We start from the raw sequence: 27197 nt of genomic DNA, 5'->3' as shown, positions 1-27197 counted from the left end.
TTTATGTTGCTGTTCTCCCTAAATTTTCCGAGGAAGGGGAAGGCAATATATGACCATTTATTGAGATTCATGACATATAACAAGAGAGATAACAATTATTATTAAACCCAATTGATCCATGCGACTTCTCACGATGATCCATCCGACTTCTCATGTGCACAGCTCGTGTCGTTGTTGTCTTCGCAATCGGATGCCGGATTCTGGTTGCTCTGAAAATAGAACGAATTATTGAATAACCTCTAATAAAGAATTAATAATTATGGAAGAACCTCAATGCATTTAATATCACCTAAGGACATGACATCCGAAATATATATGAGATAGTATTCCTACAAATTTTATCTAAATTATGTCAGGGTTATAATAGCTTCTACTGTACTGGAAGTACTGCATCATGTTAGCGTAGAGACGGACAGTCTTCGGCAACCGATGGACGAAGGCTAATGAAGATTACTTCAACTTCTTCTTGATGCGAAGATCGTTCGAGTGTCCGCACTTCTTTTTTCTGCAGTTGATGGCATGTGGTGGGAAACGATCGTAGCACTTTCTCCAGATCTACTTGTCGCAGTTGTACTTCTGGGTGAGCTGACGGAGCGATGGCTCGAGCCTAGAAAATCAATAAATATTGGAACATTACATATTTCAGTTACTCACCTCAAAAAAACGTCGAAAATCGAGCTTTCTTCCATTCGCTCACTTGGCTCATCACTGCACGAGGCGGTTGCATTGGACTTCTCACCTTAATAAATAAGTTGAAACTTTTTTCAACTAATTTTCACTGAAAAAGGGGAAAAAACGAGAAAAAACGAGCGAAAACGAAAGAAAACATCGAAAAATATTGAAAAAAAAATATTCGTCTTCTCGGCCTAATGCATTAAAGTATGATTGTCAGTCAACGAACTCTCAGCAGCCAATTGAGAATTTTCGAAAAAATTACTGGGGCGCGCTTTCTGACCCCCTCGCCTGAACCCACGTGCCAACGTTTAAAAGTTTGATCCTCAGCCAAATTTTCAGCAATTCAGCAGCGAATTTTTATCTAAAATCTCACGTTTACTGGGGCGCGATTTCTGACCCGTTGCCTTGGACCCAAGTGTTTTCGGTGATTTTATAAAGATTTTTTCCAATTTCCTAGCAAAACGACATTAGATAATGTATCAGAAACAACACTCGGTATCTTCAAAAACGGAGACGCAGACAGTTAGAGTGTAGCGAATTTCAGTGTTAGAACGCACGTCTATGATTCACTGGTCATGTGAGAGAAAAATGACCAGTCACACTATAGCTAGTAACTCGCTTCAAATTCGATATTTTTGAATGAAACCAATTGAGAAATGTAGGTCTTGAAAAGAGCTTCAACATGATATATAACATATATTATTTTACTTTATCTAGGTTGAGAGGGATAAAGAGGCGAAGAGAAACATCATGAAAGCTCTCATAGAATGCTACATGCACTTTGAACCAAATTATCTCTGTTACTAAAAGAGATAGCAAAACTTTGTTAACATTCAAAATGTAGATAATCTTATGAAAAACATTTTAGTTGCAAACAAATTATAGATATCTATTATAAGAACCGAGATAATTGAGCTCAAAGTGGACAAGTATGATGGTGATGTAATCAGCGGACCGACACGCGCCCAATTAAGCTCAATTATCTCGGTTGCTATGAAAAATATCAAAAAGTGGTCAACTAATAAAATGTAGGCGATGTCATGAAAAACATTTCAACAGTTAAAAAATTTCGAATATCTCTTGTAGTAACCGAGATAATTGAGCTCAAAGTGCAGGAAGCGTTCTATTGAAGCAGGCGCATCCCCCAAAAAACTCGCAAATTCAAAAACAGGCTAAATATATATCATGTTGTAGCCCTTCAAAAGTTCTATTTAATGCTTTTTGAATTTTTCAAAAATCTCAATGTTGAAAAAAGTTAGAAGCGAAAAACTGAGTGAAGCAATGGGAATAGCGTTCAAAACCGAAAGTGGAGAGGTGACACTCAATGACGAATGAATCAAGGAAAAAGAAAACGGCAATGAGAGGGAGAGAGAGAGAGAGTGGAGAGAATTTAGAGAAAAAAGGACACAGAGAGAGGGCACATATAATAAAATTCGAAAATAAAAAACAGAGAAGAAAAAGGAGAAGGAAGAAGAAGGGAAAACAACAGACAGCAATTTTTTCGTCTGCGTCTCTCTGAGAAAATTCAAAAAGTGAATGGGAAAAAGGAATCTTATATTTTCGGAAATTAGAAAAAAAGGGAGAAGGAGACGCAGACAGTTAGCGAGTAGCGAATTTCAGTGCTAGAACACACGTTTATGATTTACTGGTCATGTGAGTGAAATGACCAATGACACTATGGCTGGTAAATCGCTTCAAAGTTTTAAATTTTGAGTGGAACCAGGTGAAAATTGACTTTTTGTTATCAATTTTCTCGGTTCCTGTTAGACATATAAAACAACGGTCAAATGAAAAAATGTTAGTGATATTATGATTAACATTTTATAAGTTGGCAACTTTTTGATATCGTTCAGAGGAAACGAGATAACTAGGCTTAGAAATCGTCTCGTGAGCTCACTTATTATGCTTGTCTGAGAAAAAAAAGGTTAGAGAGTATTTTTTGCAGTCTGAGTACGGTAGCGTTATCGAAGCGGAGAGCCTAAATAGCACACAAACGGTGGAGACGCAGACACTTTTTCTCTGCGTCTCAACCTTTTTTTTCTCAGACAAGCATAATATCTTGGTTCCTATGAAAGATATCAAAAATCCGTCAACTGATGAAATGTTTATGATATTATCATAAGCATTTTATCAGTTCACAACTTTTTGATATCTTCCACAGGAACGAGATGAATAGGCTAAAAGTTGGGGGAGAGACGCAGACAACTAGACACTCTAACTGTCTGCGCTTTTTTCTATGTCCTCCACCTTTGCGGTTGTCTGGAAAGTAGACTTCTTTTTCTGAAAGTGAAAAATCAAGAAAAAAAAGAAGACGTGGAAGGCGCCGCAGGAAATTGGAAGGCGTCGGCGGAGAAAAGGGATTTGGAGGGAAATGGAGATTTTTGGCATTTCGGGATAATGGGATTTTTTGAGAGGGGGGGGGGATATTCTGATCCAGATATAAGACAAAAGATTTTGGAAAAGTCTTTTGGTATTTTTCTTCCTTTGTTTCGTAGAGGAATAGGAAGGAACGGGACCCTAAATGTTTCAATTTCTGAAAAAATACCAACTTTCCAGTTCTTCTGAGAGCTGAGATACATTTAAAGAGGCTAGACACATTGTAAAAACGAGAGAGCGCAGACAACGAGACTATCTAGTTGTCTGCGCCTCTTTAAAACTAGAAACACCCAAATCTCGACTCCCCGATGAGCTGGAAACTTGGTTCTTTCAGCGAATGGTCTATTTTTCGTCTATTTTCCAAAACTTTATTGGAAATACTTTTCATTACTACCATTTTTAAGAAAAAAAATGCTAAAAAATTACCTATCGAATATATTCGATAGGAAACTATGACAAGTACGAGGGTGAGGGAGGAGAATTATATAAAAGCAGAACAAAACGGAGCAACTGAAAAAAAAAGCTAAAAGAGCTGAAGCGGCGGATTACTATGGAAACCTAACACCTTCTTTTTTTTAGTTTTAGGTAAGACGAATTCAGCAATAGAGCGCACTTGCAGGATTAGATTTTGAATTAAGACTCTAGAGATTTGGGTCACATTTCCAGAAAAAAATGTGAGAGGAAATATTGGGAGCTCTCAATTTCGGCAAGGATTTTTAGTTTTACAAAAAATTATTAAAGTTTATGAAATATCTAAAATGGTCTCACAAAACGGTCCAAATTTTATTTAACTGGCTCATCTAGAAGCCCAGATATCGTCGTTCGAAAATTCACAGACAATTAGATCGTCTCGCTGTATCTCAAGTTCTAAAAGAGCTAGAATGTCGATCCTTTTTCTGACATATTGAATGTTTTGTATATTTTTTAAATTTATTGAGAATTTATTGAAATTCCAGAAGTTTGATTGTTCTTCAAGGATTTAAAATCAGAAAATTGATAAGAATTTTTATTTTATGACTTACCATGGCAAATCGTGCGTTTCACATTTATACGGTCACCCTAAATATGAAGTATAACAGGAGAACCGATAAAAAATAGGTATTTGGTGACTAAAAATCGGATTCGGGACCTCAAATTACATACACTTGATGATTTCCATTATAATACCAGCAAAACTGGCCAAAATTAGGCTCCCCTGACTCAGAAGACAGTCTATTGGTGTGGTTCGGAGAAGATAGTCTTCTGGTGTGGTGTGCTTTGTCTTCGGTGGGATATCTCAAGATGGCACTTGCACCTAGTCGTATGAACTTTGAGGATTATCAAAAAGGGTTCGTTGTCGATTCCATCACCGTCATACTTGTAATCCGGGCCTTCGCGGGCCCTGCCATAACTTCTTTCAGAATCAATGTTTTCGAACCAACTTAATCAGGTATGGTAGAGCTCCACGAGTACTACAAAACGGTATTATTTGAAATACTGTATCTTGTCTATGAACAGAGTTACAGAGCAAAAGGAACAAAAAAACAGGCCCAGCCGGGGGCCTGCCGGGCCCTGCGAGAAAAGCCACTTTATGACCTGTAACTTTGTTCATAGATAAGATACAATATTTCAAATAATACCGTTTTGTAGTACTCGTGGAGCTCCATCATACCTGATTTAGTTGGTTTGAAAATATCGATTCTGAAAGAAATTATGGCAGGGCCCGCGAAGGCCCGGATTACAAGTTTTTTTTCCTCAATTTGTATGATTCCAACCCGAAAAAATCAAAGTTCTGCTATGGCTAGTTGTCTCTTTGGATTGGAGTTTTATGAATAACGTTCTATGTGAGTATTTACCACCATTGCAGACAATGCAGAACCAGTGGGGTGCTCAGGAATGCGATCGCGGCCGTATGGTCCGATTCGGAGCAGAAGATCAGTTCAAGACCACCAGTACATTCCAAATTTTCTTCAATGTATGTCAAACCGTACCTTTGATGTTATTACATTGAATAGGGCTGCCATCAAATATTAAATTGCCTAGCCATTTTTTAGGAGTCTAATTATGCCAGTTTTGCTGGTATAATCATGAAAATCATCAAATGCATGTAATTTGATGTCTTGAATCTGATTTTTTAGTCACCAAATACCTATTTTTATCGGTTCTCCTGATATACTCCAAAATTAGGGTGACCATATACCGTATTTCCTCTAATAGAAGCTTACCCTCTGACGTGCTTAAAAACATAGAAGCGCATCCTCTGACAGAAGTACGGGCAGTTAGTGCAGTTTGAACAGTTAAGTTCGTCTTTTTGGTTATTGTAGACATTCCCTTTCTATTTAAAAGAAAATTTCTGGTAATTTCAGTTTTTGTTAATTTCCTAAAAAGGAGGCTGAAAAATAGAAGCCCATGGGCTTCAATTAGAGGAAATACGGTAAATGGGAAACGCACTGTATATGAGTCATTGTTATGAACACAAAGAGAAGTTATTGATTCAAATGTCGGAAAATAGAAAAAACACACATTTACCGTAAAACCTCTAATAGAACGACACTTGGATCGTCCACTTTGATCCTATATATCTCATTTTCTGTGAAAGATATCAAAAAGTGGCTAACTAATAAAATGTTGCTGATATCCTGATAAACATTTTACTAGTTAAACACTTTTTGATATCTTTCAAAAGAAGTGAGATATATAGGCTCAAATTGGACGATCCGGGTGTCGTTCTATTAGAGGTTTTACGGTAAACTTTTGTTGGCTCATTTTTCAAATGACAACTCGAGAGAGAAATTGGTCTAGAACCAATAGGAAAAACAACAACTTTTGGAGGGGATATGAGGATTACGGTAGCTGCTAAACAGAGCTAAAAATTACAGAAAAAAGTCGAAAATTGTGGAAGATCGGCTGGAATTTTCAGAGAAAACTGGAAAAAAAGAAACCAGAAATTTATAAAAATTGATTTCCTGGAATTTTCAGAAAAAGGAAAGAATACACGAAAAAGGCTGAAAATTTGGCTGGAAATTTGAGGAAGGTTCTGCCATGCAGCTACGCCAAAAAACATTTGAAATGATTATTTTAAAAAAAGAGATTCCGAAATTTCGGTACAGAAAAATGTGGATCTTTGTAGTTTGTAGTGCTTTGGAGAATTCTGAAAAAAATGATTTTTATTGTTTCTGATGAATTTCTGTATGAAAACAAATTTTTGGAATTTTCGCATCTTTGAATTTCTGATTTTTTTTACAATTTCCGAAATTTCAGATTTTCTCAATTTCTGAATTTCGAAATATTAGGTTGGCGGGAAAGTCTTTGTCACTTTTTCAATAGTTTATTTCTCAAAGAAAAAATAACCGAATAATTAATTATATTGTCCATCATTATCAACAACATGTCTCCAACGTTCCCTCAATTTATGGATTCCATTGCGGTAGAATCCAGCCGGGCGTGAGGCAAAGTATTGTTTGAGTGCCGCTTCGACCGCTCCACGGGAATTGAAGCTTCTTCCTTCGAAGGCACGTGTCATATCGCCAAATAACCAATAGTCGGAAGGAGCAAGATCAGGAGAATACGGGGGGTGAGGGAGAACATTCCATCCATATCCCATCAGCTCCTGCTTCACTTGTTTCGAAACATGTGGGCGAGCGTTATCATGTTGCTAGTACACTTTCTTGTCTTTCAGGGCCGAACGGTCGACTGCTTTCTTGAGGTTTCGTAGTTGAGTAGTGTAGAGGTCTCCAGTTATTGTTTTGCCCTCGGGCAGAAGTTCCCAGTAGATGGGGCCGTCCACTCCCCACCACACAGAGAGCATAACTTTTTTCGGATGAAGGTCGGGTTTGGGGACATCCTGTGGGCTCTCTCCTTCTCCAACCCACTGGGATTTCCTGTGGTGATTATCGTAGAAGACCCACTTCTCATCTCCGGTTATTAGCCGGTCCAGCCATCGATCGCCCGCGTGGAGAGTGAGAAGAGTAATCGAATCGTCGACTCGGCGGTCAAGGTTGGCTTGAGTCAGGTGATGAGGTATGAATCGACCAAAAAGTTTTCTCATTCCAAGAGACTTCAAACCTTCAAGGACTGTGCTATGGTGAACTCCGAATGTGACAGCTAGTTCACGGCTAGATTGAAATGGATCCGATTGCAATGCGTGCTTCAGCTTGTCCAAATCCAACTCACGGGGTCTCCCAGAGCGATCCTTTTCATCGAGCGAGAAGTCATCTTTTTCGAAACGATGGAACCAATTGCGAATAGTATTGTAGTGAGGGGCATGTGTGTTGTACACATTCTTCAAGAAAGTTTCCGAATCCTTCATCGTGGTGTGAGATAGGAAGAGGTAAATCAAAACATGTCTGATGTGAATAGCAGTGGGAACAAACATATCGTTTCAATTACAGATGAGGAGCAGGGAAGGAGATGGGGACTTGTTTATATGGAAGGTTCTTATCACCTTGTTATTCACTAGAGTCGATATCATACACAGCCTCCATATACGAGAACAGTGATTAAACAAACAGAGTGACAAAGACTTTCCCGCCAACCTAATATCTAAAATAGTTCAAGCATACAGTTTCGAAAGTATTCAAGACCGTCCCTTGTAACCCAATTCTGGAGACGAAGCAAACGATACTGCGTAGTCTGAAAAAAGAAATTTCGAAATAATTCGCTACTACAGTAATTTTTAAAGGCGCATAGGTCATTTTTAGAAGCGCATAATTTTAAAGGTGCATAGCTTTAAAGGCGCATAGCTGATCTTTGAAGGCGCATAGCGATTATTTTGATCAAATTCCAAACATTTTTGGTCCAGCTTCAGTGATTTGGAGCATGGAAACTTAGGGAAAGTGGAACATAATCTTACCAGATTCATCCTCTAATTTTTTGGTTTCTGGAGACGATGGTGGTCGGGTTTGGGTTAGATCTGGAGATCCTTGAACTTGCTTCGAAGATCCTAGATCGTCTGTGGTAGAAGTATAAGACGTTGGAGCTTCAGAAGCTCCCTCCACAAGACTCCGGGTGAGATTCTGATTCTCTGAAAATAAAGAAATTTCTGAAAATCAGACTTCCTAGACACTTACCTTGATCTTCAGGTTCCTCAGCTGGCCTTCCAAAGGGCAGTATCCTTGTAAGACCAGTACTAGACGAAAAGTAAGCACTGGGAATCTGATGGGCCAGAAATGGGGAGTCCGGGCAGGGATCCATACCCGGATAGGTTTGGAAAAACTCATGAGAAGGATCTATGTACCCTGTTTGACTGATGAGAGCTTCAAGATTAGGATCCATGGGGCCCATGGAGGCTGCAAGGAGGTTCCTAGGTGTCGATCGGGAGGTTCCGAGGTTCAAAGGACCAGTGAGGTTTGAATCGGCAGGTCGTCCGATCCCCAAGCTTCCCATTCCTGCCATATTGACCATCGCAAGGTTGAACACTGACTGAGCAAGGATCGCAGAGCTCCTTTGTTGGTCCAAGGCGGATGGATTAGGATGTGGAGCTGTTGCTAGGGTCCCTAGAAGCGACGCTGATGGTCCGTGAAGGTCTCCGATTGTTGGTTGTCCGATAGCGGTCATCGCTAAACACCCTTGATCGTAGATTGATTTTCGGAAGCTTCCATTGGATTCTCCCACAGCGAATTCAGGAGCAGCGGATGGTCCCAGTTGGGCAGGTTGTCCGATAGCAGGCAAGCTCAAAGACCCTTGGACCGTACCTGAGGCTTTTTGGACCGCCCGAGCTGATGAGAAGGCTGACAGGGCCCCTAGATTGACCCCAGACTGAAATTCAAGGTTCTTTGATGGTCCATCTAGACCAGTCAGGTTGGCAGAAGAGCACGCTTCTGGACCGCTGAAGCTTCTAAAAGGTTCTCCGAGAGTGTTAGATGGGAATTCAAGAGCAGAAGATGGTTCGAGACCATTAACATAGGCATATGATTGGCCAAATGTCAATCTCGAAGACCCTTGAATCGTTCCAGACGCTTTTTGGACCTCGGATTGTTCGTTTAGACCGCCCATGCCCACGCCAATGGAAGATCATGGACCTGCGGAACCTCCTGGAATCGAGTTTCCTGATTCTATCGTCTCCTGATCATTATCATCCTCACTATCAGAAGACACTGTCACATAATCCGCTGGTTGAGAAGACATCCGAGAGATTCTTTGAGGTTGGAGTGCTCGAATAAGCAGCGAATTGGCTTGCATAGACATCCAGTTGGATGTGGATGGTCCAGCTGATTCTTGAGAGTTTCCAAAGATGGTTGACTGGTTGATAAGAGGCATGGTGGCCATGGCTTCGGCCACGGAAGACGTCAAAGCGCCATTGACGGTTGTTAAGGGCATCCAGGTAGCTGATCCTTGAGAATTTGGGAGACTAGAGGTGGAAATGGCCGTCGTGTAAGAGGAAGCAGAGGTTTCGGGTAGCCAGGTTGATCCTAAAAGCCCGGAATTCAAGGTCCCTGGAGCAGAAAATTGAGCTAAAGAAGATCCTGGAGCAATTTCTGATTGCGGCAAATCGCTCATCTGCCCAAGTGGCAATTCCGGCACCATTTGCACTTTGACTGGCAAGGAGAGCCTCCATTTTCGAGGTCCAAGGATCTTATTGAAGCTTGCCGATCGCTTCCTATAATCCTCCTTGATTCTCTTGACGTCTAGCTCCGCCTTCTCCTCCATGATCCGTTTTCGGAGCTCTTTTGACCTCTTCTCCCGCCGTCGCTGATCCTTTAGAGTGGCCACTGGAACATTCTCAAACTTCTTAAAGATCTTCTCAACGGGACACAATTTCTCCATGATTAGATAGTTCATGTAGTTGATGGCGTAAACTTCGGAACCTTCGGAAGTGATTCTGGCCAAGCAAACAGTGTCTGGGACCTTTCCCGGATCGAATTTCAGCTCTTCCAGATAGACTTGCTTAAATCCATTGGGGGTCAGAATCCATTGCTCATCCACCAAAGTCACTCGATTCTTGGCATGGATCACTTGAGTTTGAAGCGTTTTTGAGTATTCTGCATAGCTGGGAGATAACGATTTATTGGTTACGGTAGCTGCGCAAGATGTGCAGATGCAGAAGAATCTTTGGAGTTTTTTGTCTTTGAGGATGAAGGCATGGTAGAGACCAGAGGATGGGATTAAGGCGCATAGGGTTAGGAAATGGTAGAGCGGGCAGAAGACAACTTTGAATTTGGGAAGGAGCTTGTTAAAGCTGAGCAATGCCGAGTCATCGGGGTCTCCAGAGTCTTTAGAGGCTTCAGGATCTTCTTCAGCAGGCCCATCATCCACCAAGGTCTTCACTTCAGCCTCCTTCATCGGTCCTCCGTACTTGCTGATCTTATAAAGTGGTCCTTGCTGATCCTTAGTGATTACAATGGTCCCATTATCCATTAAAATTGATCTATGACTCCTCAGAAAACCTTCAGAGGTTCCTCCTGAGGCTTCAGAATCTTCCAGAACCATCTGAACCAGTCCTCCAGTCCCCTTATCCAATCTATACTGCTCTTTTCGATTTGTAAACGAATTGAAGCAAATCAGAACGTCTTCTTTTAGGGATTCAGAATGTTTTGCTCTCAACGGAGTCAAGTCCTTTTCCAGAATTTTTCCTTGGCACTGGCAGGCATGATGTTGAAAATTGCCCGATTTGTATTCCATTTTATAAAAGCGATTATCTGGGATTCGTGGAATTCCGATTACGGTAGTTTTGGGGTGAGCTGAGCAGTTGGCCATGGCGAATGGAGCAAGCAGGGTTCAGGTGGTGTCGAAAAGGGGCGGAGCTGGATAATTGTTATCGTAGCCGGGAAGATAGTCCATGTCAGGTGGAATCCATGGTTTGGGGGCCAAGTTTGGGAACATTCTGGAAGAAAAAAAAATGATATAGAAGTTTTGAGAGGGTTCTTGAACTTTAAAAACAAACATTTGGAGCGCTTTGGAGTATGTTGAAATATAGAAAAGTCTCTAGAAAGTTCTGAAAGCGTCTTTTCAGAATCTGCGAATTTCAAAAATTTAGAATCCTCCAACTTAATATTCAAGAACTTCAAAATTCCGAATTTCAGTATTTTAGCATTTCAGAATATCAGAAATTCGAAATTTAGAAATTCAGAATTTGTTCTGAAATTCTGAGATTCTGAACTTTTGGAATTTTTTAATGCTGTGGTCTAGTATCTGGGATTCAAAAGCTTGAATTTTTAAAAATTTTCGGATTTTAAAACTTTTTGTACTTTTGAAATCTCTGAAATTCCGATATTCTAAAATTCTGTAAATTTTTGGAATTCTGAGGTTTTGAAAAAAACTTTCAAAATATTTAAAAATCTTGAATTATTTCCAGAAAATTTCGAGAAAACTTTTCTAATTATTTTGTGAGACAAAAGAAAATTCTGAAACTGTTTAAAAATTTTTAAAAAAATAGGGGAATTCTCATCATTTCAGACTAAATAGTCTCAGAAAATTCTGTAAAATTTGAAAAAAAAAGTTTCAATTTGAAAATTTTAATATTCAAAATTCCTGAATTTTTTAATTTTTGAATCCTAGAACTCAGAATTCAAAAACTTCGGAAATTCAAAAATTCAGAAAATTCTAGATTTTTTATACGAAAAACAATTTCCTGAAACTTCTGAACTTTTCTTCAAAAAATGTATTTTCCCACCAAAATTATCCAAAAATTCCAAGAAAAAAAAGTCCCACACTCTCAACAAAACTTGATTTTTTAGTTTTTTTTTTCCAGAAAGTTCTAGAAATTTTCTGGAACTTTCGTGAAGAAAATTTTCAAAAAATATCGAAAGTTTGGATTTGAAGAAAAAAGGAAAAATGAATCGGAAGAAGTTGCCTAGAAACAATATGTAAAAAAGGAAAATTTTGGGCTCTGCGGAGAAAGAAAAAAAAAGAGATTCATAAAACAAAAAGTATAATAAAAATGGATGACGTCAAACAGTTTTTTTTCCGTTTTCAGATGACGTGGATTCGGAAAATTGAAATTCTAGAAGTTCAAAATTATTTAGGAACTCAGAATTTCCGAATCTCAAAGTTTCCGAATCTCGAAATTTCAAAATTTCAGAATTCCGATTATTCAGGATTTCAAAATCTCACAAATTCAGAACTTCAGAATATCAAAATCTCGGAATCTCAGAATTTCAGAATTTCAGAATTCCAGAATTTCAGAATTTCGGAATTTCAGAATTTCAGAATCTCAGAATCTCAAAGTTTCAGAACTGTAAAATTTCAGAATATCAGAATTTCAGAGTTTCAGAATTTTAGAATTTCAGAATTCCAGAATTTCAGAATCTCGAAAACTCAGAATTTCAGAATTTCAGAAATTTAGAATCATAGAGCTTGAGAATCCAGAATTTTAGAATTTCAGAATCTATGAACCTAAGCATTTGAGGATCTAAGAATCTAAGAATTTCAGAAAAAAAAATTCCAAAATTGAAAAAATGCAACATTTTCAGAATTTTTCTCTGAAAATTCCAGAAAACTCTCACCTCCACGCCGGCGGACCCAGAAATAATTATGGCATAACCTAGAAAAAAAAATTTAGGTCATGACCTGAAAAAAATTAAGCCATGACCTAGAAAAAAATTAGAGCATGGCCTAGAAAAAATTAGGTCATGACCCAGTAAAAATTAGGTCATGACCTGGAAAAAATTAGGTCATGACCTAGTAAAAATTAGGTCATGACCTAGAAAAAGTTATGGCATAACCTAGATAAAATTAGGTCATGACCTAGTTAAAATTATGTCATGACCTAGAAAAAAGTAGGTCATGACCTAGTAAAAAATTAGGTCATGACCTAGATAAAATTAGGTCATGACCTAGAAAAAAAATTAGAGCATGGCCTAGAAAAAATTAGGTCATGACCTAGATAAAATTAGGTCATAACCTAGAAAAAAGTAGGTCATGACCTAGAAATTTTTTTTTAATTAGGTCATGAAGTTTGAAAAAAAAATACATTTTATTTTTTCAGGTAAATCCAGCAAGCACCAGAATCTCAATTCGTCATCTGCATCTCCAATTTTTTCCAAAAACCATTAATTAACTTTTCGCCCTCATCGAGAATTTTTTTGTAATTTTTTCTGATATTTTCCCCTTATCTTCTCAAAATTTATATTAATTTCATAATGAAAATTCCGAATAAATCTAACTTATCTTTTAAACCTTTTCCAATCAATCAATCTGAAATTTCAAAAAACGCATTAAAACTAGAAAAATCGATATTTGTGTCTTTCCAGTGGCTAAACAAGCAGTTTTATGCATTTTCTAACCTATTGTAAGCTTAAAAATTTAAAGTTTTAACCAGAATAACCGGAAAATAGCTTTATTAAAACGATTTAGATGTTAAAATCTGCTTGCCGACAATTAAACAACGGCACTCCGCTGTCCCATTTCATTTTATTTCGGAAATATAAATTTTTAATTATTTTTGACCTATATTTCATTTTTAAAACAGTTTTAAATCAATTAAAAATCCAATTCGCTCGTTTTCCAGACTATAAGTTTGCTGAAAAAATCTGCAAAAAAAAACCTTTTTTGTTTAAAATTCGAATTTCCCGCGGCTAAAAGCTGCAAGCGCGCTCTAAGGAGAATTCGAAATTTGGAGCGAAACCCGTTTTTTCGAAAGCTTTCGATGATTTTTCAACGATTTTCAGCTTATTGAAAGACTTTTTAAAGCTGAAAACCCGAAAAATCAGCTGAAAAATTAAATAAACTGTATTACAGGTAGAAAATTCGGCGGGAATTCGCCAAAAATCTAATAAAAAACTATGGAAAATCCGGAAAAAGTAAAAAATCCCCTGATTTTTTGAAAATTGAAGTTGTTTTTTCAGTTTTTCTGCAAATGGGACACCTGTCGCGCTGAATTCAGCTCTCAACTCGATATGGGGCTTCACGTCCTCACCAATCATCTGGAAATCCTCGATTATGGACATTTTGTGCTCCAGAAGAGCGTCGTCAAGGCTCCAGAAGAGCCGGCGGCGAAGAAGCCGAGAATCGAGGCTCCAGAGTCTTCTAGAACATTTTTAGAACCTCGAGAGTCGTTCCCGACGTCTTCTGAACTCCAATTTCCACGTCTTCAGGATTCTAGAAAGTGTTCTAGAGTTCTAGAATTGGAGGATGAAACTGAATACGTGGAGAATTCTGTGGGCGAGAAGACTAAAATTCCCAGGCAAATGGATTCAGATGATGCTGTGGCGATGCCAATTTTAGAGAAAATAGTTCCAGTGGAAACTTCGAGAAAAGTTCGTGAAATCCGTGCGGGGAAAATGCTGAGAAATGGGCTGGAAAAAGCTATAACAATCACTGGAAACAAGCAAAATTCACCTGAAAAAACCGGAAAAATCCATGGAAAATCATCTGAAATCAGTGAGAAAGGACTGAAAATTAATCTAAAAAATCAGTAAAATCAGCCAATTTTTCACTGAAAATCGACCAAAAAAAAGGCGAAAAAAAATGCTAAAATGACATTTAAAATCAGTGAAAACAGCTTAAAATTAATCAAAATCGACTAAAATTTACTGAAAACACCGAACATATGGCTGAAATTCAGCTGAAATTTGTCTGGAATCATCCTAAATGAACTCTAAAGAGTACATGCTGAAATGCGTCCAAGTTAGCGAAAATTTGCTATAAAATAGTCAAAATCGACTGAAGTTGCTCAAAAAAGGCTCTGAAATTGCTCAAAATCAGCTAAACCCCTCTGTCTGGGATCGGTGAAAATAAACTCTAACAGGTATACGCTGAAATTCAGCCAAAATTCGTCTGGAATTGGACATTTTCAGCATATACCCATTAGATTTAATTTGGGCGTTCCTGGACGAATTTTGGCTGAATTTCAGCGATTTTTTCGATGTTTTTAGAAAATTTTAGTCGATTTTGACCAATTTTGAGCTGATTCGCAACACTTTTGTCGCATTTTTTGTCGATTTTCAGTGAAAAATTGGCTAATTTTGACTGCATTTTTGACGATATTGAGTCTTTTTTTTGACTGATTTCAGATCATTTTCCATAGAGATTTTGCGGCTTTTTCCGCCCATTTTTCTCCTAAATTTTGGCTCCGGGACGTTTCAGAACCCGACGTTTCAGAACTTTTCCGCATTTTTGTATAGTGGTTTTTGTACATAAAATGAGTATTGCTTATTTTAATTTGTTGTTTTTTTTCTGTTTTTTTTTTATTCGTTCTCATCTACCGTACTCCAAATAATGATAGATTCACACTCGGAAACTCTCAAAAAATCGAAAAAAAGTTGATATTTTCAAAAACGGTGTCATTGCTGAAAGTATGCTCCGGCTAAATGAGCAACACTCATTTTATGTACAAAAACCACTATGCAAAAATGCAGAAAAGTTCTGAAACGTCGGGTTCTGAAGCGTCCCGGAGCCAAAATTTAGGGGAAAAATGAGCTAGAAAAACCTTATTTCACTGAAAACTAGCCAAATTACACTGAAAAAAACCGCAAATATCCGTGAAAATGATCTGTAATCAGTCAAAATTAGCCAATTTTCTACTGAAAATCGACAAAAAATACGACAAAAATGTTGCGAATCAGCTCAAAATTGGTCAAAATCGACTTAAATTTATTAAAAACATCGAAAAAAAATCGCTGAAATTCAGCCAAAATTTGTCCAGAAACGCCCAAATTAAATCTAATGGGTATATGCTGAAAATGGCCAATTCCAAACGAATTTTGGCTGAATTTCAGCGTATACCTGAAAATTGGCAGAAAATCAGCTCAAAAATGGTCAAAATTCGCTCAAATCGCCTGGAAAAATGACTTGAAAATCGTCTCGGAGCCAAAATTTTCATAAAAATCGATATTTGTTGCAGGTCTCCTCGAACACCTACTTCTCGAACATGGCATCTGTCGCTCGTTCTCTCTACATGCGTAGCCGTGTTCTTCCCCGATCTCATATCTATTTTCAATCCGAATTTTATTGTTTGATTTGCTTTGAAAATTTACAATCACCGTGCCCGAAACAACACTCGGTCGTCGAGTTTTGTGTCGTTAAAGAGGTCAAAAAGTACGATTTTGACTGATTTTTGAGCTAAAAATCGATAATTTTGAAGCTAAAATCCCCATAAAAGCGGGGTTCTGGCACAGTCTAGACTTTTTAGAGCCCAAAAATCGATAATTTGAAGCTAGAAAATCCGTTTTCACTGATTTTCGTCGATTTAGGGATTTTTGAAAAATTCGATTTTTTTTTGGGAATTTTTATGTATTTTAGTCGATTTTTCTCGTTTTTCGTCGAGTTGTTCTGTAATTTGTACACCAAAAAAGTTGAAAATTTTGAAAATTCAAAAGTGGGCGGAGCTTAGGTCCGTTAGCGATTTTTCGAATTTTTGGTTTAAAAAAAGGTTTTTTCAATCGAAATTTTCTTAAATCCCGTTAAGTTGAAAATGTCCAAAATCCAAAAATTCAAACTTTTTGAAAATTCCAAAATTCGATAATTTCAAAAATCTGGAAATTCAAATTTCTGAAAAATTCGGAAATTTCAGAAATTCAAAAACTTAAAATTTTCAAAATCTCAAAAAATTAAATTTTCAAAAAAAAATCCCGAAATTTTCGAAAATTCCAAAATATTTGAAAATTTCAAAATTTTGAAAAAATCTAAAAGCTTTAAATTTTATGAAAAATCCCAAAAAGCTAAAAATTGAAAAATTCCAAAATTGAAATTCTCAAAAATCCTGAAAATTCGAAAGGGTAAAAATATCAAAAACTCGAAAATTTAAAAAATCCCAAAATTCAAAATTTGCGAAATTCCCAAAATTTTGCAAAATCCTAACTTCTAATTTTTGGGATTTTCGGAAATTTTCAAATTTTAGGATTTTTGAAAAATTTTGAATTATCAAATTTTCCAGGCGCCTCAAAAATCTTGGCTCCATTGAGAAGAAGGATTTGGCAGGACATTTGAGACAAATGATGGTGGAATATGACGAGGAGACGTTGAGATTGGAGGATTCTCAAGAGATGGCGACGTCATCTGAAACCGCCACGTCATCAGATCCCCTGGAGACGATGACGTCGCTTGAGGATCTTCAAATAGAATACACGATTCCACAGAATCAACCATCCACGTCATCAGCAGCGGTTCAACGGGGAGGGCTTTTTGTCTTTGAAAGCGCTCGAAGAGGACCGGGAAGACCTGCAAATCGGAGAAACAGAATTATGGGACAAAGGGGGCTGATGCTTCTTAAGGTGCGGAATTTTTGAAACTTGGAAACCAATAAATTTCTGAGATCGCAAAAAAACCTAGTAAACCTTTTTTCAAAATTTCTTAAAATCGCTCAAAGATTACGCAATAATCGCGCGAAAATCGCTCAAAAATCGCTCGAAAATTGCCCGAATATCGCTCAAAAATCGCTCAGAGATCGCTCAAAAATCTACGAAAATCGCTCAGAAATTGCTTAAAAATCGCTCAAAAATCGCTCAAAAATCATTCAATAATCGCTCAAAAATCGCTCAAATTTCCTCGGAAATTGCTCGAAAATTGCTCAAAAACTGCTCAAAAATCGCTTAAAAATTGCTTAAAAATCGCTCAGAGATCGCTCAAAGAATCTACGAAAATCGCTCAAAAATCGCTCCAAAATTGTCTAAAAATCGCTCAAAAATCACTCAAAAAATCGCTTAAAAATTGCTAAAATTTCCTCGAAAATTGCTCAAAAATCGCTTAAAAATCGCTTAAAAACTGCTTAAAATTGCTCAAAAACCGATCGAAAATCGCTAAAAATCGCTGGAAATTCCACAAATTCAGGAAATTTTTCGTAGTTTTTGGAGAAATTTTAGACCTTTTTTTTCAGCCATTTTTTGTAGATTTTTTAGTGATTTTCAGACGATTTTTTTTTCAATTTTTAATAGATTCTTGAGCTCAAAAATCGTTTAAAAATCGCTCAAAAATTGTTCTTTTGAGCCTTTTTCACGAATTTTGAGCCATTTTTTATGAATTTTCAGTCATTTTTCATGAATTTTCAGTCATTTTTCACGAATTTTGAGTCATTTTTTATGATTTTTTAGTCATTTTTCACGAATTTTGAGCCATTTGTCATGAATTTTCAGTCATTTTTCATGATTTTTGGGCGATTTTCTGCCATTTTTCAATGATTGCTCATTTTCCAGGAGCCCAAACGAGAAGAGCCATCCTTCCACCATTATCATCACAACTCGGCACCACCATCCCCACCACAAATCCATCGATCATCTCCAGAAGCATATTCCCCATCGCATCCTCAATTTCCATCCAAAAAAATCTACCCAAAAATGAGCAAACTGTGTCAAGGAGTGATTAATCAGTTGAGAGGACGAGGACTCGGACAGTTCAGAGCATCGGATCGCACACACTTCTGCTTGACTTGCCTCTCGTTCAAAGTAGGGAATTTCGAAGGAAAATTTGTAAAAAAAAATGACCCTAAAAATGGCTTGAAATTACCTGAAAATGGCTGTAAATCATCCCAAAATTACTGAAATTAACTCCAGATGACTTAAAATGACCCAAAAACGGCTGAAAATGCCCATAACATCGCTTTAAATGACCCGAAAATTGGTTAGAATGACTATAAAAATGGCTGAAAATGACCCCGAAATCAATAAATATTACTAAACATAACTATGAAATGACTGAAATGACTCAAAATAGCTCCAAAATCACTAGAAATGACCCAAAACTTACTAAAATAACCCAAAAAATGGCTTGAAATGGTATTCGAAATTGCTCGAAATCACTAAAAATGTCTTTAAATAATCCAAAAATGGCTTGAAATGACTCTAAATATGGCATAAAATAGCCTGAAAATAGCATTAAATGATCTCAAAAATTACTGCTGAAATTAACTCAAAAATGGCTGAAAACGCCCAAAAAATTGCCTAGAATGACTGTAAAAATTACTAAACATAACTATAAAATGGCTGAAAAAAAAATAACCCGAAATCACTAAAAATGACCCGAAAGTGACTTAAAATAACCCGAAAATCACAGAAAATAATCTGAAAATGGCTGAAAACGACGCAAAAAATGCCTTAACATCGCCCAATATCCACCTCTAAAATGGCTTAAAACGACCCCGAAATCACTAAAAATCACCAAAAATAACCCGAAAATAGCCTAAAATAACCCCGAAATCACTAAAAATATTTATAAAAATTGGCTAAAATGGCTTGAAATAGCTCAAAAATGGCTAAAAATTGCTTAAAATAACTGAAAAATCACTAAACATAACCCAAAAATCGTTTTGAAATGACGCTGAAATCACTGAAAACGACTCGAAATGGCTAAAAATGACTCAAAAATGGCTGAAAATTACCCTAAAAATAGCTTAAAAGGCCGAAAATGACTAAAAATGCAAATTTTCTGGGCAAAAATTGAAAAAAAATTCATTTTTCTGAAAATTTTGCAGAAAGTGGCTTAAAATGACACGAAAGTGGCTCGAAATCACCCGAAAATGACTAAAAATTACCCAAATATGTCTTAAAATAACCCTAAAATGACCCTAAAATGATCCCGAAATCACTAAAAATATTTATAAAATGGCTAAAATGGCTTGAAATAGCTCAAAAATGGCTGAAAATGCCCATAAAATAGCTTAAAATTACCCCAAAATCACCAAAAAGGCTTAAAATGACCTTATTTTTCTGAAAATTTGGCAGAAATTGAAGAAAACAAGTTCCAGAAATGCACGAAACAGCACGACGAGCCATGGCGAGAGCTGGAGCGTGTATGGCGATCGGAGTACGGTAATCAACGGGTGATTCCTGACGAGCTGGTCAATCAAATGGAAGAAATGAAGCATCGATTTCAGTGTGAAGAGGAGGCACTCGCTGTCAACGAATCACCGTCGCCGGAATCCTTTCAAACGTTGATCTGATTTCGATTTTTATTGATTTTATTGATTTTTCCGTGTTAAAGCCTGCCTAGAAATCTCATTTTTCTTGATTTTTAATCATTTTTAATCAATTTTCAATGTCCAGAAAGTTCCAAAAATCGTTTAAAATCATTTTTTCACTCGGAAATTCCCATTTTTACACCAATTTCCGTCTCAAAATGACCTGATTTGATTTGATTTTCATTGAATTGTTCGATTTTTTAGCAATTTTTCTTGGTTTTTATCATTTTTAATCAATTTTACATGTCTAGAAAGCTCCACAAGTCGTTGAAAATCATTTATTTTTCAATGCGATTTTCTCCAATTTTTCTCACAAAAATTCCAATTTTTAGCCTTCTTTTTCTGCCTCTGAATCTCTTTTTTTTCCCCAATTTTTATCGTTTTTATATTGTTCAAGAAATCATTTTTGTGTTCAAATCCTCTATATTTTACCCATTTTCAGCTTTCAAAAACGCTATTTTCCCTTGGTTTTACACCCTAAAAGGCGGTTTTTGGAGTGTTTTTCACGATTTTTGAGCTTTACAATCATTGTTTATCCCCCATTTTTTCTAAAAAATTCCTCGCGGATAGTGCTGTGTCGATTGTTGACAATCGACAAAAATCGTCAAAATCGGTGTCGATTTCGTCGACTCGATCAAAAATCGATATTCTAAAAGTCGACAAAAAATTGACTTTTCAAAAGTCGATGAGATTGAAAATCGATAAGAATCGATTTTTGTCGATTTTGAATCGACTCAAAATCGACAAGAACCGACTAAAAATCGATTTTTAATCGACTTTCATGTCCGAGAGGATTACAAGGCCGGTGACCTAGAAACTGTCTGTTTTTTTGTTGTTGTGCCTGTTTGAAACTGGCAGTGTGCTACATTTTGATATGGTGGCCTAACTTTTGCAAATTTGCTTTTCTAGGCCACCACTTCAAAATGACCTAAAAATGTCCTAACATGATTCTGTTGTGTTTTTAGGCCATTTTGACATGGTGGCCTAAGTTTTGCAAGTTGAGTTTTCTAGGCCACCACGAGTTCAACTGAAAACCGAAAAAGTCGATTTTTCGTGGACTTTTCTCGATTTTCGTCGATTTTAAGTCGACGCAAATACGACAAAAGTCGATTCTTGTCGATTCTTGTCGACGTTCGTCGACGCAAAATCGACAACGGAAAGTTCGATTTTCATCGACAAATAGCCTTGTCGAATTGTTGAATGTCGATTGTGTCGAATTCAAAGTCGACAAAAAATCGTCGATTTTCGAGTCGACTCGGCACTCTACTCGCGGAGCCCTTTTTGGACCCTGTTTGACCCTTTTTTTTTGCCACTTTTTTTTTCAAATTCTCTCTATTTTACCCGTTTTCAGCTGCCAAAACAGCCCAGGAACACTATTTTCCCCTTTTTTTGCCCTAAAAATCGGTTTTCAGAGTTTTCGACCTGGTTTTTAGCTTTTAGATCGTTGAAAATCCTCTTTTTTAGCATAGTTTCGACTATAAATGCTTTAAAAAGCTCGAAAATTAAGGATTTTTCCCCTTTTGCACCTATTTTTATGTTATTTTTTTTAACTCAATTTTCATGGAATTTTTCCTAGAAATGCTCGTTTTTGGACTATTTTTCAACATATTTCTCTTCTGCTTCCCCTATGTTAATTGTATTTTTCTTTTTAAAATCTTCTATTTTCTGTTTCACCCGCAGCAGTTTTCGAACCCAATTTTTCCTGATTTCCAGGAATTTTTTAAAACCGATTTTCATTGATTTTTTTTTCATACGGTGTCTTTTTGATGAATTATTGATTTTCAAGTTAAAAAAGGATGTCGAAAATTAGCATTAAAAATTAGTAGGCTTAGAGTTAATTTTCCAGGAATAAAACCGAGAAAAAATACAGAAAAATGGTTAAAATAGATGAAAAATGTGTCGAATTCATAATAAGGAATTTTTGAGGGGTACGGTATATTAAAGGCGCATAGTTGAATAATCAAAAATTAGTATAGTTAAAAAAGGTTTTTTTGGTAATCAAGAATCTGGAAAAAAAAAGGGGAATCTTCTGAAAATTGGGGTATCAGATACCGTAAACACTCTAATAGAACGCCACCCGAACTGTCAAATTTGAGCCGATGTAGCTCATTTTCTGTGAAAGATATCGAAAAGTGGTAAACTGATAAATGTTGCTGCTATCATGATAAACATTTTATCAGTTGACAACTTTTTGATATCTTTTACAGGAAACGAGAAAAATTGGCTCAAAATTTGGGGTCCACCTAAATGCTCTAATAGAAGCCAGTACAATTTGAGTTCATTTATCTCATTTTCTGTGAGAGATATAAAGAAGTGGTTGACTGAAAAAATGTTGGTGATATCATGATAAACATTTTATCAGTTAACAACTTTTTGATATCTTTCAAAAGAAGTGAGATATTTAGGCTGGACGGTCCGGGTGGCGTTCTATTAGAGTGTTTATGGTATATAGCAAAAAAAAATGTATTTTTTCACAATTTTTCAGGTTCCTTAGAAAATCAGCAAGAATAAAAGAATCTGGAAAAGAGATTTGAATTTCTGATCTAAAAAGTTGCATTTTTCCAGATTTTCAGTTTTTTGAAAAATCATTTTCCACTCATTTTTAGTGAAAAAGGCTTACTTTGAAGACTACGAAAGATGTTCAGAATTTTTCAATTCGTCTGAAAATTTCAGAGTATACTAAACAAAACGAGAGCTTAAATTTTGTTGTTGACAACTTTTTGATATCTCTGATACAAATCAAGATAATAGAGCTCAAAGGAAACAAGCTTCCTTGGCGCCCCTTCTCTATCAGCACTCCTGGTCACGTTGAGCTCAATTATCTCGGTTCCTATAAGAGATAACCAACACTTGTCAATTAATAAAATGTTGCTGATATCATGATAATCATTTTATCAGTTGACAACTTTTTGATATCATTCAAAAGAAGTGAGGTATATAGGCTCAAAGTCCGGGTGGCGTTCTATTAGAATGGTTACGGTAAAAAAAATATTTTTTACAATTTTTTCAGGTTTATCCGAGAATCAGCAATAATAGAAGAATCTGGAAAGAAATACATAACAAATCCATCCTTGCATTTTTTTAGATTTTCATATTCCTAAAATTCGTTTTCAACTCATTTATCCTTTTTGGTGAAAAATCACCTAATTTTGGAAGACTACAAAAGTGGTTCAGCATTTTTCAATTTGTCTGAAAATTGCATATTATACTAAACAAAACTAGAGCTTTAATTTAATAGTTGACAACTTTTTCGGAAAATTTCATCTAAATGAGATAGGTGGTCTCGAAGTGTCCTGGCACTTCACTCGGCACGCAATCTGGCATTATTAGAGCGTCATTCCATACTTTAACTTCAAGCTTTTAAGTTAAAACTATCTCGGCTTTTTTGAGAGATATCAGAAATCAATCAACTGATAAAATGTTTATTATAATGCCATCTACATTTTATCAGTTGGAAACTTTTTGATATCTCTTATAGGGAGCAAGATAAATTGAGCTCAAAGTTAGCAAGTGTTGTGGTGACGCCAGCCGGCGGCGCGCAATTAAAGTTCAATTATCTCAGTTCCTATGAGAGCTATAAACAATTTGTCAACTGATAAAATGTAGATGATATTATGATAAACATTTTGTCAGTTGACAACTTTTTGATATCTTACGAACCCAGATAATTGAGCTCAAAGTTTGCAAACATTATTTTTCAATGTACTAAGATAAACATATTTTTAGAGCATAGAAAAAATACTTGAGAATCATTCGATTTGTCTGAAATTTTTCAGATTTACTAAAGAAAAATAGAGCTTCAATTTTGTAGTTGACAACTTTTTTGTGAAAATTCATCCAAATGAGATATGTCGCTGTTAGTGGAGGTATTGGTCAGAGCTTCTCGGTGTCCTTCAATGGGGACATTTAAAGGCACAGATCGCGAAAACTATGGTAGTTAGAAAAAAGTTGTCAACTACAAAATTAAAGCCCTAGTTTTGTTGAGTATGTTCAGAAATTATCAGAGAAATTGGACAATTCGACTTTTTTGGGACTTCAAATTTGACTTTTTCCTTGAAAATTGAAAATTGGTATAATTTTTCTTCTTCTTCTTCATAATTTTTCTTATTTTTTTCCTTTTTTCCATCTTCTTCTTCTTTGCTGACACCTTACGAAACACCCCCTCCCCGCATTCTCTGCGTCTCCTCCTTCTCCACACGTGTCAGTGGAGCGCGCTTGCACCATTAGATTTAAAAACGACCGAAATGGGTTAAAAACATGAGTTTTCTACTATTTTTTCAGCAAAAATCGAAATTTCTCGAAAAAACCAAAATGCAAATTGGCTTTAAAAAGAAATTTTAAGTTTTTTTTTTATTTTTCCACCGACAATTTTCTATATTTATGAGTTTATCGGTTTTTGGAGATAACTGGAAAATATGGAAAATCAATAGGGGGCCAAAATTTGAATTATTTTTTCGAATTTTCCCTTTTTTCTATAGATATCCTATTTTCAGACTACAAGGTCTTCAAACATGAGTTCAGGATCATCAATTATGGTAAGTTTTTTAAATTTCGAAAAGTTGGATGGCTTACTGTAGTTTGGAAAAAATTGGGATATTAAATTTTTGGATTTTTTTTAACGAAATTAAAGCTCTATTTTGTTTAGTACACTCAGAAATTTTCAGACAAATGGAATGAGCCTAACGTACTTTTTCCGGACTCTAAAAATATGAAACCCACATTACATTGAAACATAAAGCGTGCAAATTTTGAGCTCAATTACCTCGATTCCTGTGAAAGATATTAGAAATTTGTCAACTGATAAAATATTGCTGATAATATGATAAACATTTTATCAATTGACCAATTTTTGATATCTCTGATAGGAAGCAAGATAATTAAGCTTGAAGTGGGCGGTCGGCGCCGCTGGTTGCGTGACCACTAAACTTGCACATTTCGAGCTTAATTATCTCGGTTCTTTTAAAAGATATCAAAATTGTGTTATCTAATAAAATGTTGCTGATATTATGATAAATATTTTATCAGTTGACAAATTTTTGATATCTCTTATAGGAAGCAAGATAATTAAGCTCAAAGTGTGCAAGTATAAAAGTGACTCAACCAGTAGCGCCGGCCGTGCCGCGCATGAGCCTTGTTTGAGCTCAATTATCTCGATTTCTGTGAGAGATATCAAAAATATGCCAACTGTTAAAATATTTATCATAAAATTGTTAACATTTTATCATTTAACCACTCTCTGATATCTTTCATAGGAACCGAGATAATTGAGCTCGAAGTATTCAAGTATAGTGGTGATAGAACCAGCGGCGCCGAGCCCTGTTTGAGCTCAATTATCTCGGTTCCTATGAAGGATATTAAAAATAAGTCAACAGATAAAATGTTGCTGATATTATGATAAACATTTTATCAGCTGACCAATTTTTGATATATCTTATAGGAATCGAGATAATTAAGCCAAAATCGTTATTTTCTCAAACTAAACCCATTTTTCAGTACCACTGCCAAAAAACGGGATGCATATCTGGATTCACTCAAAAGAAGGATATGATTGATCACATTTTTATCAATCATATCAAACACTGGAAAGCGAGAATGGGAAAGGAAAATGAGGTGGTGGTTCGAGAAAAAAAGGCTAGGAATGGAGAGAAGACATTACCAAAAGGGGTCAGTTTTAAATTTGAAATTTGGATTTTTTTTGTCTAAAATCAATATTTTCAGATTTCCTGTTTCTGGAAGAGATGTGATAGCTGCTTCACAAACAGAAAAGACATGGAGCAGCACGTCATCTCGAGCCATTTTGAGTTGGATGATGTGGAATGGGTTATGGAGGACGAGGAGGAGGAGAAGGCGTCGGAAATTCTGGATCATTCAGAAACGAGTGGATCTCAGGAACCTCTAGAGGAACGGAATTTGAGAATTCCAGATTCTGGAGAAGACACCTTGAACAATGCTCCAGAATACGCTAAGCCAGAATCGCTCCTCTCACGGATTCTAAAATCCGAGCAACGTCTAGTCCGAAGACTTCAAGACGCAGAATTCAATGACACTGATTGTACAGTAGCAAATCCGAGACCACAGAAGCGTATGAGATTGGATTATGATCTCCCGGGATCATCCGATGCTCCAGAATACGAAGACGAAATGCCCGACGAGCTTTGGCCTCCGAAAATGCCAGCTATGAAGAAACCAAAGCGGCAGTCGTCAGCGGATTCTGATTCAACGTCTTCAGAAGTTCAATGTTCGTCAAGCACAACCACCAAAATCAAGAAATATAGAATGAGAACATCCAGACGACCTCTGACAACTTGGAAAAGGCCAGCACCATCTGCTCAAGAATACAAAAATTCAGATGGGGAAGACGACGAAATGCCCATGTCGAGACGAATCACACGATCCCAGAAAGCATGGCCAGGGGTTCCAATTGGGTCGAGAAGAATCACACGATCTCAAAACCCATGGAAAGAAAAGAAAGCCAAAAGGAATTCGGTGTCAGGACAAAACGAGGTGAATAATGGACTTTTACTGTTTTAGTTCAGAGCATCTTAGTACAGTTTTTGGGTTTAGAAGGGAAGATAATTGGATAAGCCTTGTATCCTTGATGTGTTAAAGGAGGCCAGACACGAAAGTCTACGGGGTTTTCTTGGGGAGAGATCATGTATTCTGACGGAAAGTCGTGCGATTGCGACCAATGCGCGCTACTTGACGAGCATTTATTTTTTTTTAGTACACACAAGATTTCTTCAATGTTAGGCGATAATTCCAGACTTTTTGCCGATATTCTGTCATTCCATGATGTCGCCGCATGAAAACAGAAAAAAAACGAAAATGGAAATATGGGAATCGAACCCGCGATGCGCGACCGATAGACAATCGCGTTCACCTCTACACCACACGGCGCCTGTCGTCTAGTGCCGCTAAAACGATTATGAAACGAGGAGTGTGCCGCCGCGTGGAAGAACGTTCGCATTCTCGCTTATACGGCAACATGGAGTTATGGCTGGGTGTCCATTGTTATTTTCTGACTGTACTGTGTCATATATCAAAAAACTAGAACTGTGAAATTTTTCATGTCTGGCCTCCTTTAAAAATAGCCTACCCCTCCCAATTTACTCGGCTGTCGGCGCCAATACTTGCAGAAGTCTCTGAGCACAATATTCTTTGTATTAGTTAAAACTTGTGGCAGTCTTGTGCAAGACTTGTAGTAGGGTTGGCCAAGTCTTGTATTCTGTTGGCCGGGCTTTTTCCCGAAATTCGGAGGCCCGACCCGGCCCGTTACAAGTATGTTTGTAACTTTGTCCACACATTTTCGAAAAGATTGAAAATTTAATATATTAAGTTG

General features: G+C 36.7%; 6 protein-coding genes across 6 annotated transcripts in view; 3 read left to right on the top strand and 3 right to left on the bottom strand.

Annotated features, from left to right (window-relative positions):
* CBG20384 overlaps positions 1-4076 on the bottom strand; it is a gene marked incomplete at both ends in the record, with an annotated part of 11002 nt that extends 6926 nt beyond the window's left edge. Inside the window, one exon of the mRNA XM_002646485.1 lies at positions 4074-4076. Coding sequence (XP_002646531.1) covers positions 4074-4076 — 3 coding nt within the window. The remainder of the gene's footprint in view (positions 1-4073) is intronic.
* CBG20385 lies at positions 129-727 on the bottom strand (the record flags this gene model as incomplete). Its single annotated transcript, XM_002646486.1, has 4 exons — positions 129-209; positions 270-329; positions 455-607; positions 698-727. The coding sequence occupies 4 exons, from the start codon at positions 725-727 to the stop codon at positions 129-131; spliced, it is 324 nt and encodes a 107-aa protein (XP_002646532.1).
* A 3530-nt stretch (positions 4077-7606) lies between the features above and the next one.
* Positions 7607-10650, bottom strand: CBG20382 (the record flags this gene model as incomplete). Its single annotated transcript, XM_045241338.1, has 4 exons — positions 7607-7662; positions 7883-8053; positions 8100-8969; positions 9051-10650. 4 exons carry the CDS (start codon positions 10648-10650, stop codon positions 7607-7609), a joined length of 2697 nt encoding a protein of 898 aa, XP_045097022.1.
* Positions 10651-13751: 3101 nt separating this feature from the next.
* Positions 13752-14387, top strand: CBG20380 (the record flags this gene model as incomplete). The annotated part of the gene is made up of 2 exons (XM_045241337.1): positions 13752-13769; positions 13815-14387. 2 exons carry the CDS (start codon positions 13752-13754, stop codon positions 14385-14387), a joined length of 591 nt encoding a protein of 196 aa, XP_045097021.1.
* Positions 14388-16901: 2514 nt separating this feature from the next.
* CBG26628 lies at positions 16902-19840 on the top strand (the record flags this gene model as incomplete). The annotated part of the gene is made up of 3 exons (XM_045241336.1): positions 16902-17180; positions 18099-18347; positions 19646-19840. The coding sequence occupies 3 exons, from the start codon at positions 16902-16904 to the stop codon at positions 19838-19840; spliced, it is 723 nt and encodes a 240-aa protein (XP_045100336.1).
* A 4529-nt stretch (positions 19841-24369) lies between these two features.
* On the top strand, positions 24370-26389 carry CBG26627 (the record flags this gene model as incomplete). The annotated part of the gene is made up of 3 exons (XM_045241335.1): positions 24370-24393; positions 25352-25522; positions 25577-26389. 3 exons carry the CDS (start codon positions 24370-24372, stop codon positions 26387-26389), a joined length of 1008 nt encoding a protein of 335 aa, XP_045100335.1.
* Between the last annotated feature and the right edge of the window lie 808 nt (positions 26390-27197).

The sequence above is a fragment of the Caenorhabditis briggsae genome, assembly GCF_000004555.2.
Source record: "Caenorhabditis briggsae complete genome, chrI, whole genome shotgun sequence".
NCBI lineage: Eukaryota > Metazoa > Nematoda > Chromadorea > Rhabditida > Rhabditidae > Caenorhabditis > Caenorhabditis briggsae.
Note: the sequence above shows the minus strand (reverse complement) of the source record. Positions and strands in the feature narration are given on the sequence as shown.